Raw genomic sequence first — 13,546 nt, 5'->3', positions numbered from 1 at the left:
TATTTATTTATTTTTTACAGGAATATTGCTTTTTTTAAATATATTGTAAGATTACAATTACATTAAATATAATGTAAATAAATGCATGAGTAATTGCAATTCATCATGTTTAGTCAGTAATTTAGTATTTTTCATAATATGATGTTTATTTTTTTATATACAGTATGTATATATTTTAAAGAATATGTTATATATGAATATATATTGGTATAAACATATGTTAGTAATTAGTGATTATTTAAAAAAATATTTTTAAATATGACATTTAAATATTACATATATTATCTTACAGATATTTAAAATACACTTAAATATATTTAAAATATACTACAGATTTATTAGGAGATTTTTCTACTATCAGAAAAAAATTCTGTAAATATAATGTGGTTAATTGTGATTAATTAACTTTAATTATTCCGTTTATTATGTAATCAATAATGTATATTCACTGTAAGTAATACTGGTGCATAAATGCTATTTTCACCATTCTCCCTGCAGTAAGTTTGACACGCTGATCCAAGCACAGGCCCGTGAGCTGTCTCACCTGCGTCAGAGGATGCGGGAGGGCCGTGGAGTGTGCCACATTCTGACTCAGCACCTGGGAGACAACACCAAGACCTTTGAAGAGCTGCTGCGCTCCAATGACATCGATTACTACATGGGACAGAGCTTCAGAGACCAGCTCTCCCAGAGCATCTCACTCGCTCAGAGAGTCAGCACCAAAATCAGCGGCCGTGAGTGAAACATGCATACTTACCAACATACAGCTCTCTATGTTTTTCTGCAACAAAAACAATGCAATTAATTACTTTATCACATTACAGGGGATCACTCTGAAGTCCCAGATGACAAATCAGGCCATGAGCTGCTCGCAATACGGTGAGTCAGCTGAACATTTTATTGATCACACCTTGTCATTATAGCACTTTAGACCTGAATCAGGTTCCCCTTTGCTGTCAGTACACCCAATCAGCCAAAACATGTGATGAGTATAGCACATGGGCCATATTGATTTGTTTAATATTGACAGACTGTACTGACACAAATTTCAACTCCTAATAAAGAGCCTTAGCGCAGCATCTTTTCCTCAGTAAAGTCTAATTGCTTGCTGTGCATTAAAAGTATGTTTTGCATGTCCATAAAGCAGAGCAGCTTGTAATGTAATGATTAGTTTTAGCAGTGCATGTATTTGGTGGCACGACCATAGAGCTTTCTGGCATCCTATTGACTTGGACACCAGCTGTGATTTTTCCACCCAGTAAGCATCATGGAAAAGTTCGGTTGGATGGATCAATGTAAGAGATTATTTCAGTAATGAGACATTGTGAAGTCAATGACTGGCATTTGCATCCTACATACTGTACATCCTCAGACTGCTTATGTGTTACGTTGTGTTTCAATATATTTTTATTGTAACAGTGAAGTTCGACTCCATTGTGCCATTTATAAGAATCAAATATGTTGTTATGGTGAGAATTACATTTTTACACTTCAATATTGAGTGGTTGTTTTAAGACATTTGTTTCCAGTAGACTTTTCTTTTCTGTTTCATAATCTCTTCCCCTACACCTCCATCTGTAACTCATTCACTTCATTTCTACCCTTTCGTGAGCACTGAAGTGGACTTATTTGACTTTGCCTGCAGGCTTGGTTGAGCGATGCTATATGCTAATGCTAATGTGAACTGTCAGAAGCTTGCTTCATAATGTCACCGCTGGTTCTAGGGCGTCTCTGGAATGTTTAGAACTCATGAGACATTTCAGCGGAATTCATGCCCTCATTCCGTACCCCCTCAGAATGGCCACAGGAGATGACCCTTGTTTTTCTTTCCCTTACGCCATGATGCATTGTGTTGAGCGGTAGTCAGCGGGTGAGCATGCATGAGCTGGAAGGATCTGCACTGTTTGCCTGTTAACAGGATCATCTTTAATTTGTATATTGAATGGAAAGGTGTAGAGATGGTGTTTCTAAGAATTTTTTGTCTGGAGATACTTTGAATCATCCAAAGCTGAGATGGATCTGTTTGCTGGATGGGTTTGTTGAAGAGATGGTCTTGTGTTGAAGAGAATAGAGAGAGAACCATTGGACATCAGAGGAACGATATTTGTTTTGGAGTATTTTAGGAACCAAGAACCAGTTCTTATTTAGAATTCATTTATAAAAAAAAAACAGTTTTTTTTTTTGAGTGCCGGCGGCGATTGAAATTTTGCTGTTAACAGAGTTTCGCGCACAGAACGTACTAAAATTCTTTATTATGAATTATCATTCAATCATTTTTCCCTCAAAGATTTATTTCTTACAAGTACTAAAGGAATTGTTAAAGAAGCTGTTGAGGAACCAGAATAGTTCAGAGGAACCAGAACCATTAAGTTCTTTATGATTCCCATCCCTGCTGCACCAAATCATGAATATTTTCTAAGGGACCATTTAACCAGCATGATAATTCACATCTTGCATCACAGTGATCTTTCATCTTCCTAATGGTTTTAATTGCAGTTTAAAACCTTCTTCGCTGATCTGGTAGTGCACGTCACATCCTCGTCCCTTATTTCCTTCGTAGCTCTGTCGTAATGGAAGCTCACAGCCAGAAAAGGATGATTTCCAGTGTGTAATCTCCTTGTAGAAATGTCTCTGTTTGTCTCTAATATTGCAGCCTTTAATGAGGTGAAAGAGAGCAAAAGGGTGCGCAGATGGCCAACCAGATGCACTGCTGGACTTAACCGTATTTTGTTGCCAGTCAGCTCATTTAGCTGGGGCTTGTCATTGAGAGAAAACAGAGGGGGATTTGCATTGGTTTGATGTCCTAAGTGTTTTATGTGTGTTTTTGTGTCCTCTTGTGAACATTTGCCCTGGGACAGAGCTGTCACATGGTTGGTAGCTGTGCTGTGAACACCCGGCTCTGGATTGGGTGTTGACTCCAGCACTAATCAGGTTAAGTTATTAAAACCTCATGAGTGAAATAGGTCAGAGGCAGCTAAAGCTGACAGAGAAAGAAAGTGGGAGCGATAAAGATGAGAAGACGGTGGAAGGAGAAGACCACATGCGAGGCCATGTGAAAGAAGAGCGTGATTGAATGCCAGAAGAGGAGGGATGACAGAATATTCATATTAACCTGCCTATGGAAGTGGATTTTCTGTTTGGTTTTCCTTTTGGATGGTTACGGATACGACACCATGCAGAAATAAGAAGCAGCTTTTACCATGAGCAACAATAAGGACATGTTCTGTTTTGTTTTGTGATGATTTACAAGAGAAGTTGATTTAGATGTCCTGATTTTATAAGCATATAATAGATTGGATATGCTTTATGTTTGTTTATTGGAACACAGATGTGTCTCTTTTGACTGAAGCACCCTGTTTATGCACAGAGGAACACATCAGCCCAACGGCAAGGACCACACACACACACGCACACTTCACCATGAGGGTTTGTTGTGTTTGAGAGCTCATGGGGAAGGACGTTACGTTTCAGGAAGACACTCTGATTACCCTTTTCATCCTTTGGGAATAAATAGAAAAGCACAGAGGAACTGGTTTCTGAGAAGAAGGACTTACTGAACATTCAACATCGGCGGCTTTTGTTTCTTTGAAATCGGGACTTGAGGAGTTTCAAGTTGAGTTTGTGATTATTAGTTCCACAAGGATGTGTTTGATGTGTTGTCCAGCAAGGACTTGAAAAGGAAAAGAAGTTAGGAAAGTCCAGACCACGCTGGATGTCACAACAGTTGGTATTTTTGCATTTGTGGATGTATTAAAACCCTCTGTTGTGGTTGGGAATAAACAGGTCTGTCTCTCAGCACTTGGGATTTGTAATCTCGGGATTTGCGTTGCTCGTCATCCAATTGCCTGCTGGAGATTCCCAACTCCTCCCCCATCACTACTCGCAATCTGGGCAAACCCCCCAGCCTTCGTCACACGATTGATCGCAACCCAGTTATCACAGAGACCCAGTTGACAGGCACTACGTCGGCTGCCGGTCCTGCGGCCCCTGACCTGCTCCTCTGTGTTTCCCAGCCAGCCGAGAGTTTGGAAGGTCAGGATGAAGTGGCTGTGACCGGGTCTCAAGGGAGCATAAGGGCTCAGGCAGGTCGGGGGGCCATGGCTCCGCTATGGAGGTCCATGCTGTCCAAAAGCAGCCCCCTGTACCGCGACTCCCTCTTTTCCTTCTCTCTGTGGGAATGGCAGGCGCAGAAGAGAGAGTTGGCCATTCTCAAGAAGCAGACAGAAAGGGAGAAAAGAATGCTGCACAGACAGATAGAGAAGTAAGAGCTTTGGGATGTTTTATAGGTGTAGGTTTAATTTTTTTTTTTTTATCATAAAACTTAACTATTTAAAGCAATAGTTGTGTTTTTGTACTCTACCGTTTAAAAGTTTGGAGTTGGTAAGACTTCTTAAAGGTTTTGAAAGAAGTTTTATGTGCTCACCAAGACATTTACTTGATCAAAAATACAGTAAAAACAGTAATATTGTAAAATATTATTACAATTTAAAACAATTGTTTTCTATTTTAAAATACTTACAAATTTAATTTATTCCTGTGATGGCAAAGCTAAATTTTCAGCAGCCATTATTATAGTCTTCAGTGTCACATGTTCCTTCAAAAATCATTCTAATATGCTAATTTGGTGCTTAAGAAAAATATGTTATAATTATCAATGTATTTGTCAATATCAATATAATTATCAATATCATTTATTTGAAATTGAAATTATTTTTAGAATTATAAATGTCTTTACTTTCACGTTTGAGAACACATCCTTGCTGAATAAAAGCAAAAAATTCCTTCCAAATAAATAAAAAAAAATCTTACTGACCCCAAACTTTTTAATGATTTTTTAAAACAATCTGGGCAAACACAGTTTTCTGTGCATTTTACATGAGGTGCGCTATTATGTAGAGTGTTTTAAAATCAGTCTCAGGATGTTCACAATCAGGATGTTGTCTTAGAAGACAGGTCTATTTTGGTTGGTGTTGGTCGTGTTAAATTTTGGTGCATATGACTGTGTGTGCATGTTGCTGAAAGATATTAGATTTGGAGAAGGAGCACATGTGAGAGAGGTGGCACACACTAGTAGGACGCTACTGTGTGTGTGTGTGTGTGTGTTTTGGCTCTGACAGAACAAAAACAGGTCCTAATTAATCCAGCTTGGAATGAATTGTGGGTACACAATTAGCCTAATGCCCAGCATGCTGGACACACCTGGCACGTGGCAAACAGAATATGGTGACAATTTGCATGTACAACATGCTTAATTTGTATCCACATAAACATAATAAACCAAAAACTCACTTTTATCAGACCCTGACATTTATATTTATTAGTTTTGCAGTTTTGACTTACAGAAAAGGAGAAGCGTGACACAATTGCTTCATCACATGTATGGCACATTAACAAAAGTAATCATACTTGGTAAACTGCAGAAGACTTTACTACTGTTTTGAATAAATTCTGAAAAGTGAGAATTTTGGTTATATTCTGACAATATAATTACAGATATCTTGTGTTTGCAGATTGTGCTCATTGTTTGTTTTTGTAATAACCAGAGTAACTAGCCATGACTACATTAAGCAACAGGATGTTTTGTTGATCACTTGGTTTCTATTTCTGCAGTAGCCCTGTCCATCGTGAAAACTGATTGGTCCAAAGTCACTGCTCCTCTTAACTATACTGTACATTAAACATCAAATATCTTCTGATTGGCTTACAGACGTACAGTGGTCTCTCACTGTCATCTCATGGCGGAAGATTAGCTCTATTTTAATACAAACAGTGCTAAATGTCATTTTTGTCTGTTCTCAGGCTAAGTAAGGAGCTACAACAGAAAGACAAGCTCATCGAGTCGCTACGCTCCAAACTTGACCAGCAGCAACGATCGGATACGCCTACTAGCAGCCATGCACTCTCTGTGGCCACCGACCAATCAGACGGGACCTCTTTTGTATCAGATGACCACGGCTCAACCAATGAGGATCTAGAGCTGTGCTCCGAACTAGATGCTGCCAGCGAATATGGCCAAGAGCAGGCAGCAAGAAGTGCCACAGGTTTTTGAGTTTAACATCATCATATTTCTATATTTTATCATGTCCTCTTCAGGTTAGTTACTCATCCACCTTTTTTCATTGTCCACCTGTTTTGTTTTAGACTCACGTGATCATAGAGGCTCAGCCTCATTACATCCATCCAATCCTCCATCTATCACTTCATCGCACAGCCACCAGTCCCCCAACACCTGTCCCAGCATGCACTGCACACCACATAGGCCAATGGAAGCCCAGGCACAGACAGGTAGGAAGAGTGTGGGGTACCAAATCACACATGCCCGTTTTAGTATCTCTCATAACAATGTTATTTTATCTCTATGTGCACTGCCGTTCAAAAATGTGGGATCAGGTTTTTTTTTATTAAAGGCAGGGTATGTGATTTTTCAAAAACACTTTAGAAAACTGATTCGGGCCGAATAGCAAAACAAACTTGTAGCCAATCAGCAATAAGGGGCGTGTCTACTCGTGATGTGGAGGAGAGAGCTTTCAGTGTTAAGAAAGATAAAAGCCATGTTCTCCCATTCCACAGCCTGCATGAGAAATATTCATCAGTGACACACAGAACTGAAGAAGCTCAAATTAAAAATGAAAAGTTTAAGAAAATTAAAAAAAAAAAAAAAAACTCCAGACAACGCTCGTCAATGTCAGAATGATTTAAATGGCAATCAAATCAAAGAAGGGCGGGGGTTTACTGTTCCAGCGCGACACCACGGCATTTTTTAACAGTGAATGAGTGTGAGGTACGTAGGAAAACATATTTATTATTTGACAGCTGTTTTACAACAGAAATGTTAAATAACCAACAGTAATATTCTGTGATGCAAACTACTCGATGACCGTTTTGATCATTTACGTGATTCATGTAATTCGTAACCGAATGTGGCAAGGAACATTTTGTTGTTTTGCTTTTACAACATTTGCACAAATTAACTCCTAATTGTATGTGTATTTTAAAATAAAATATTATTTGTGAATATTTAAACGGATTACGAAAAATTCTTTCCATTTGTTTAGGTTAGTAACTAATATGCTGTATGCCCTATGTAGAAATAAGTTAGCATTATCAAAGTTACTTGTTTTGCAGTATTGCAGTAATTATACATATGTTGTCAGTAAACCTGTTTCATTGTAATGTTTTGACAAATCACAATACACTTCCTGTGATGCAAGGTTTTTTTTGTTTGTGTGGTGTTTTTTTCTATTTATTTATTTTTTACATAATCGTTTGATCGCGTCCCTCCCCCCCACACTGGACGCAATCAAACGACCGTTGAAAACCATTTGAAATTTGTGTCAGCACGTCATAAATAGAACCCGGCAGCAGTTTTCTGTCGGGGATTTGTTGCGCCGCGCCGCTCACGTCCGTAGACACGGTGTAACATTGGTTTTGCTTTGTTTCACAGAACTAATCGTTGCCTGGGTTGCGTACGTATATGTGGCGCGGAGCTATCAAAATAGGGGCAAGACCCTTTTGGGGTAGGGGCGTGTTTGTTTTGGTGATTTCAAATATCAACATTGGCTACCAGAAATCGCTTACTCTGCCTTTAATACTTTTATTCAGTGACAGTAATAACATTTACAAAAGATTTCTTGCTGTTTATGCTGTTTTTATTTGAAATAAAAAAACATTATGAATTTTTTCCTAAAAAAATGTAATGCTCTTTTCACTAAAATATTAAGCCGCGCAACTGTTTTCAACATATTATAATAAAGATAATAAAAAATATTTATTGAGCACCAAATCAGCATATTAGAATGATTTCTGACAGATCATGTGACGCTGAAGACTGGAGCAATGGCTGCAGAAAATTCAGCTTTGCAGCTCAGGAATAAATTAAATTTTTAAATATATTAAAATAGAAAGCAGTTATTTTAAATTGCAATAATATTTCAAAATATTACTGTTTTACTTTATTTTTGATCAAATAAATGCGGCCCTGGTGAGCATAAGAGATTTTCATAAAACATAAAAAAAAACGTACCGACCCCAAACTTTTGAACGGTAGTGTGTATTCTTTTTTTTTCAGATTAATAGTGAATTGAAAGTTTTTGTTTATTCCATAGACCAGCTGTAGCCTGCTTCTAGGCATAAAAAGTCTCACTCAATGAAGTATCTGTAGCTGTTTCTCTATGTGTGCTCCCATCAGGCCTCTCTGCTGTACCTCTGTCCAGCTCCTTTTCTTTCTCCACCGCTCTCCACTGTCCTCAAATGTCTTCTCCACCTGTATTTGATCCTCAAACTCAACCCTTGAGAACCTGTCACCCTTATGGTGGGGGATTTTCACTGGCAGAGGTTCACCAAGAGCTTCAGATGCTCCAGAGACAGCTTGGAAACAGTGAGCCTGCATCTGAGTGTGTGTGGCACAGAATGATTCATACTAATTGTGTCACTGAATCAGTATCAGCAAGATTTGAACCCTTAACTGGAATAATGCTATTGCCAAATAGAAATCAGAGAATGAATAAAGAAAATAGAAGTTAACACAAACTTTTTGTCAAACAAACCTAAGTCAATAATGCAATATGCATGTGTTAAAAGTTGAATCACTAATATGCATGCACTGCCTTTTTTTTTTTTTTTTTTAGAAATTAATACTTATATTCTGCAAGAATGCATTAAATTGATCAAAAGTGACAGTAATTTTTACAACAAGATTAAATAAATCCTGTTCTTTTTAACTTTCTATTCAACAAACAATCCTAAAAAAATTTATAACGGTTTTCACAAAAATATTAAACTGTTTTCAACATTGATAAAATCGGCATATTAAAATGATTCCTGAAGGATCATGTGATGGAGTAATGGCTGCTGAAAATTCAGCTTTACCATCACAGGATTAAATTACATTTTAAAATAGAAAAAAAATAGAAAACCATTATTTTAAATTGTAATACTATTTTACAATATTAATGTTTTATTGTACTTTTTGATTACATAAATGCAGTCTTGGTGAGCCCCAAATGCTTTGACTGGTAATGTATATACTCACATTGTTTTTTACATTGTCTCCAATAATGTTTTCTTATCCTGGTACAGGCTACCATGGTCCTCAGATCAAAGCCCTTCCTGCGTTTCCACTGGGCTCCCATACTCAGCCTGACCATAGCAGCTTACACCCACTATCCCATCATGCCTTCGAACAGTCACCTTTCAGCAGCCAGCACACCAGTCCCGCTATGAAATCAGGGGCCAGCCTTCTGGAAAGCAGTGCAATGTGGGATATGATGTATGGCCCAAGACCTTTAAGACCAGGCACGTATGGAGACGTGTCCTCTGGTTCCTCTGGATATCAGTCAGGCCACACAGGTTAAATCTTAGTTAATTATAATGTTAACATATTGTTGTCATATATAATGTTTTGTCAAACTTATCCTGTTTTTTTTATTCAATGCTTTAGGCACAGACTTAATGGAAGAACACTTAAGAGAGATCCGCACTCTCAGACGGCGACTAGAAGACTCTATCCAGACCAATGACCGTCTGAGACAACAGCTGGAGGAGAGACTGGCCTCCTCTGGGCGAGGTCAGAGATTCACACAATCAAATTAACCCAATCAGTGTGTTTATGTTGTAATACTTGTATGTGTTTTTGCTTGTCTGTTTCAAATGTATCTATATTTTCTCCTACCTTCCACTAGCAGGGGGAGCGCCCACTAACATCTATATCCAAGGCCTTGATTCTGTCACTCAACTGTCCAATGAGATTCGAGTGCTGAAAGAGGAAAATCACACCCTGCAAACCCAACTCCAACAGGCCAGGACAGGTAAGATCTTAGTCCTGCTATGTTCATAAGGAATGCTATCAGTAGTACTACAGCAACTTTAGGTGCATTAGATGTAAATGATTAAGCATATTTTCCTGTCAGTGTTGACAATGGAATAGTCATATGGCTTAGTTCATACGGTATTCATTCTGTATAGGCATTCATCTTGGAAATTAAAAAAATATATATATTATTAAACATTTTCAGTTATAGCTAAGGTATTGTTTTATTGTGTCTGTTTCACATGCAGATGGCAGTAAAGAGATGGAGCGGCTGAGAGAGGTGGTTCTGTCTGGGCGTGGCCAGTTAAAGCAGGCGGAGCTAGAGGCGGGCCGGTGGGCGGATCAGTGCAGACGGCTGCAGTCTCAGGTTAGAGAGCAGGCTCAGGCAGTACTACAGCTCAAACAAGAGAAACAGAACAGTCTGGACAACAGCACCAGGTACAGTGTCAGACTACAATATCCCATTGTATCCTCTCGAAAATTTAGTAGTAGTTTTGACATTTGACTCTTGACAAAAATGTGACAGACTGCATTGAATAATATTACTGTACTGTATATACATCTGTGAACAGGCTACAGCATGAAGTGAATGTTCTCCAGCAGCAGCTGAGTGAGTGTCAATGTCTAGTGCACACGCTGCAGTGTGAACTACAGGTGTATCAGAGAGTCTGTGGCACTACTGAGAGCAACACAGGTAAGAAACAAGTGCACCTGTCTGAAACTCAATCAAAGCCATCAAATATTGCTCATTTTGCCCTACAACTAAATTGATATTTTAAAATGACTGAAATTTGTGTTAGATGGAACAATTACAGCTAAAGTCTTGTGCAACCAGCTTTGGATTGTATAAGCAGAGTATTAAAATGTCTTGTGCCCTCTACTGCTGTAGGCTCAGGATTGAGTTTGACCTTTGACCTACGAGAGCGAGAGTCTAACATACATTTGTTGGAGCAGCAGCTGAGAGAGAGGCTGGACCAGTGTATGCCCCATCCCTCAGCCAGGAAACAGCTCTTTCACGGTGAGACAACTAATTATAATAATCAATCATGACTTTAATTTGCACGTTTGTGGATGCATTTTGACATATTTATAAATATTTTAATTTACCTCTCACTGTCTGCTGTAGACCAATCACCATCTCCTCCTGTTCGAGATACAGGGTTCTCCAGCCATGCTTCAACAGCTGTGGAAACAGATGAGCCAAAGTCTTCTGCTAGTGGTAAGAGTTTTATATAAAACACTTTTGATGCTTTATACAAGAGATAAAATTCACTCAAATAAGTGCAAGACACAGAAAACTAATTAATCAATGCGTGTCTTCTGATTAGACTCATCTAGGTCTGGTGCTGGAGCTCTGGAGGCTGAGGCCCCTGACGGCTCCTTCGCCTGCAAGACTGGGCGTCATATGATTGGTCACGTGGATGACTTCAGTGCCCTGCAGCAGCAGCTACTGGAAGGGAAGGTTGTCATCCGCAAGATAGAAGCAGCACTGCAGTCCAGCACAGAAGCACCTAACCTACCAGAGGTCAGAATATAGATCTGATTTAAGATGAAAGGCTGGTGTAATAATGAGTGGAGGGATAATTCAGAGATATATATTTCTTTAGCAGGAATGTCAAATGATTAAAATTGGAATTAAATTAATTGCATGGTATGATGATTAATTTTTCAAAATAATCAAATTAATTGCATTTATCAGGGGAAAAGCTGATGATTAAAAAATGTAAAATTAATATAAATATTTTTAAAATAAAAACAGTCAAAATAAAACACTCACTAAAAAATAAAATATTTCTCACTAAAAAAGTGAAATATTTTATTTAAACATTAAGCAACATTAGAGAACCAGGAAGATGCAAATACATTTATAAATTATTGAAAAAAATAATCCTCAATATTTCAAATATATTGTAAGTCAAAGGGGTTCAGCTGATAAAAATTAGGGGAATCAGTGGTATATATATATATATCAATATTTGCTGAGAAAACCCCTTAAATTAAGATTGTATTGCAGAAGATGAGTCAAATTAAATAGTCACAAAAAGTGGTTTTAGAAATCAGTATATAGTTGTATTTCCATATAATTGAACATAAACACATCACAATTTTAGAATGTAGATTTGTAGTATTATTTTAATTGTTAATTTATGTACATGTCTGCCAGACTGACATGGCCATGAATGGCTGCGATTTTTTTTCATATTTAAAAATAATTAATCATACTAAATTAACACATTAGATTAAACAGACTGAATATAAAAAAATATTTTGTACTTTAATAAACTAAACGAAATATTTCCTTTTATTTAATTTTCATATAAACATGTGTGATCATTTTTAATTTAAATAAATGCACTTACTATATTTAATGTAATGTTTTCCTGAAACTGAAAACGGTAACTTGCTAAAAAGTTTGAATATTCCAAATGAATTGTCATTCACACGCGGTCTCTCTCTACAGGGTTATATGAGGAACTTGCACACCAGCACGAAGACACTGAAGCAGATTCTGGAGGAGACAAGCTCTCTCTTAAGAATGTTCTGGAGGGCGGCTCTGCCCAGCACTGAGGCCTCGGCCCAGCAGCTCAAAAAGGTTAGAGGGCACTTAGAGAAACATTGCAGTTCTTACAATAGGTCTTGGAAACAAGACCCACTTTTGTGCTCCTGAGACATCATTTTGCATGCACCTGTTAGAGAAATTCACGCTGACCACGACAGTTTTCAGTAGCGCCCATTTACATAATTAAACCATTAATAAAATCACACTGAATGTTGGTTATTTTTGTAATCCTAAAGGTTTCTTATAAATGTGTTTGTGTAGGAGCAGCCTTTGAGAAAAGAGGTTGTCGCACTGAGGCGCAAGTTGTCAGAACAAGAGCAGCTTCTCAGGGACACGATGGAGAATCTAAGGACGTCCAGTCGCACTAAAGACAGCATGGAGCAATTCATTGTCAATCAATGTGAGTTAATCTCTTCTCTGTTCTCTTTGTTGATGTTTATTGTTCTTCTCTTCACTTTATTTTCATTTATTTCTAGTGTCAAGAACACGAGATGTGTTGAAACAAGCTCGCTCAAATCTAGAGGTGAGTCTTTTCTATCATTCAAACTTGCATTTCTTTTACAACCTCAGACATGTTTCTATTTGTAAAACAAGTTTCCTCTGTTACACACTCAAATATGTGTAGCCCAGATTAGTGTTGGGCGATACGCTCCATAGTCATATCGTCCTATCGTCAGCCTCTGAGATCGCCGGTACACAATATCATTGTGCTAATTTATTTAATTATTTGTGACCCTGGACCAGAAAACCAGTCATAAAGGTAAATTTTTTTAAATTGAGATTTATACATCTGAAATCTGAATAAATAAGCTTTCCATTGATGTCTGGTTTGTTAGGATAGGACAATATTTGGCCGAAATACAACTATTTGAAAATCTGGAATCTGAGGGTGCAAAAAAAATCTAAATATTGAAAAAATCGCCTTTAAAGTTGTCCAAATGAAGTTCTTAGCAATGCATATTACTAATCAAAATTTAAGTTTTGATATATTTACAGTAGGAAATTTACAAAATATCTTCATGGAACATGATCTTTACTTAATGTCCTAATGATTTTTGGCATAAAAGAAAAATCAATAATTTTGACCCATACAATGTATTTTTGGCTATTGCTACAAAATATACCCCAGCGACTTAAGACTGCTTTTGTAGTCCAGGGTCACATTTACTTGCGTAGTT

The 13,546-nt window shown here is 37.6% G+C and overlaps 1 protein-coding gene across 10 annotated transcripts in view; it reads left to right on the top strand.

Moving 5' to 3' along the window:
• The window catches only part of pde4dip (phosphodiesterase 4D interacting protein), a 61,240-nt gene extending 48,144 nt beyond the window's left edge, over positions 1 to 13,096 (top strand). For 4 of the 10 annotated variants that reach the window (XM_016543706.1, XM_016543703.1, XM_016543704.1 and 1 more), the window contains 16 exons: positions 499 to 734; positions 825 to 879; positions 5,800 to 6,041; positions 6,142 to 6,285; positions 8,189 to 8,395; positions 9,079 to 9,348; positions 9,440 to 9,565; positions 9,681 to 9,806; positions 10,057 to 10,246; positions 10,381 to 10,502; positions 10,698 to 10,826; positions 10,935 to 11,027; positions 11,137 to 11,333; positions 12,270 to 12,401; positions 12,630 to 12,768; positions 12,845 to 13,095. In XM_016543706.1, coding sequence (XP_016399192.1) covers positions 499 to 734; positions 825 to 879; positions 5,800 to 6,041; positions 6,142 to 6,285; positions 8,189 to 8,395; positions 9,079 to 9,348; positions 9,440 to 9,565; positions 9,681 to 9,806; positions 10,057 to 10,246; positions 10,381 to 10,502; positions 10,698 to 10,826; positions 10,935 to 11,027; positions 11,137 to 11,333; positions 12,270 to 12,401; positions 12,630 to 12,768; positions 12,845 to 12,993 — 2,557 coding nt within the window. In that variant the 3' untranslated portion in view covers positions 12,994 to 13,095. Of the gene's footprint in view, positions 1 to 498; positions 735 to 824; positions 880 to 5,799; positions 6,042 to 6,141; positions 6,286 to 8,188; positions 8,396 to 9,078; positions 9,349 to 9,439; positions 9,566 to 9,680; positions 9,807 to 10,056; positions 10,247 to 10,380; positions 10,503 to 10,697; positions 10,827 to 10,934; positions 11,028 to 11,136; positions 11,334 to 12,269; positions 12,402 to 12,629; positions 12,769 to 12,844 lie in introns of all 10 variants that reach the window. The other 6 variants (XM_016543709.1, XM_016543711.1, XM_016543707.1 and 3 more) reach the window with 5 other exon arrangements.
• The last annotated feature ends 450 nt before the right edge of the window (positions 13,097 to 13,546 follow it).

The sequence above is a fragment of the Sinocyclocheilus rhinocerous genome, unplaced genomic scaffold (genome assembly GCF_001515625.1).
Source record: "Sinocyclocheilus rhinocerous isolate Xijiao unplaced genomic scaffold, SAMN03320098_v1.1 scaffold68, whole genome shotgun sequence".
Taxonomy (NCBI): Eukaryota; Metazoa; Chordata; class Actinopteri; order Cypriniformes; family Cyprinidae; genus Sinocyclocheilus; species Sinocyclocheilus rhinocerous.
Note: the sequence above shows the minus strand (reverse complement) of the source record. Positions and strands in the feature narration are given on the sequence as shown.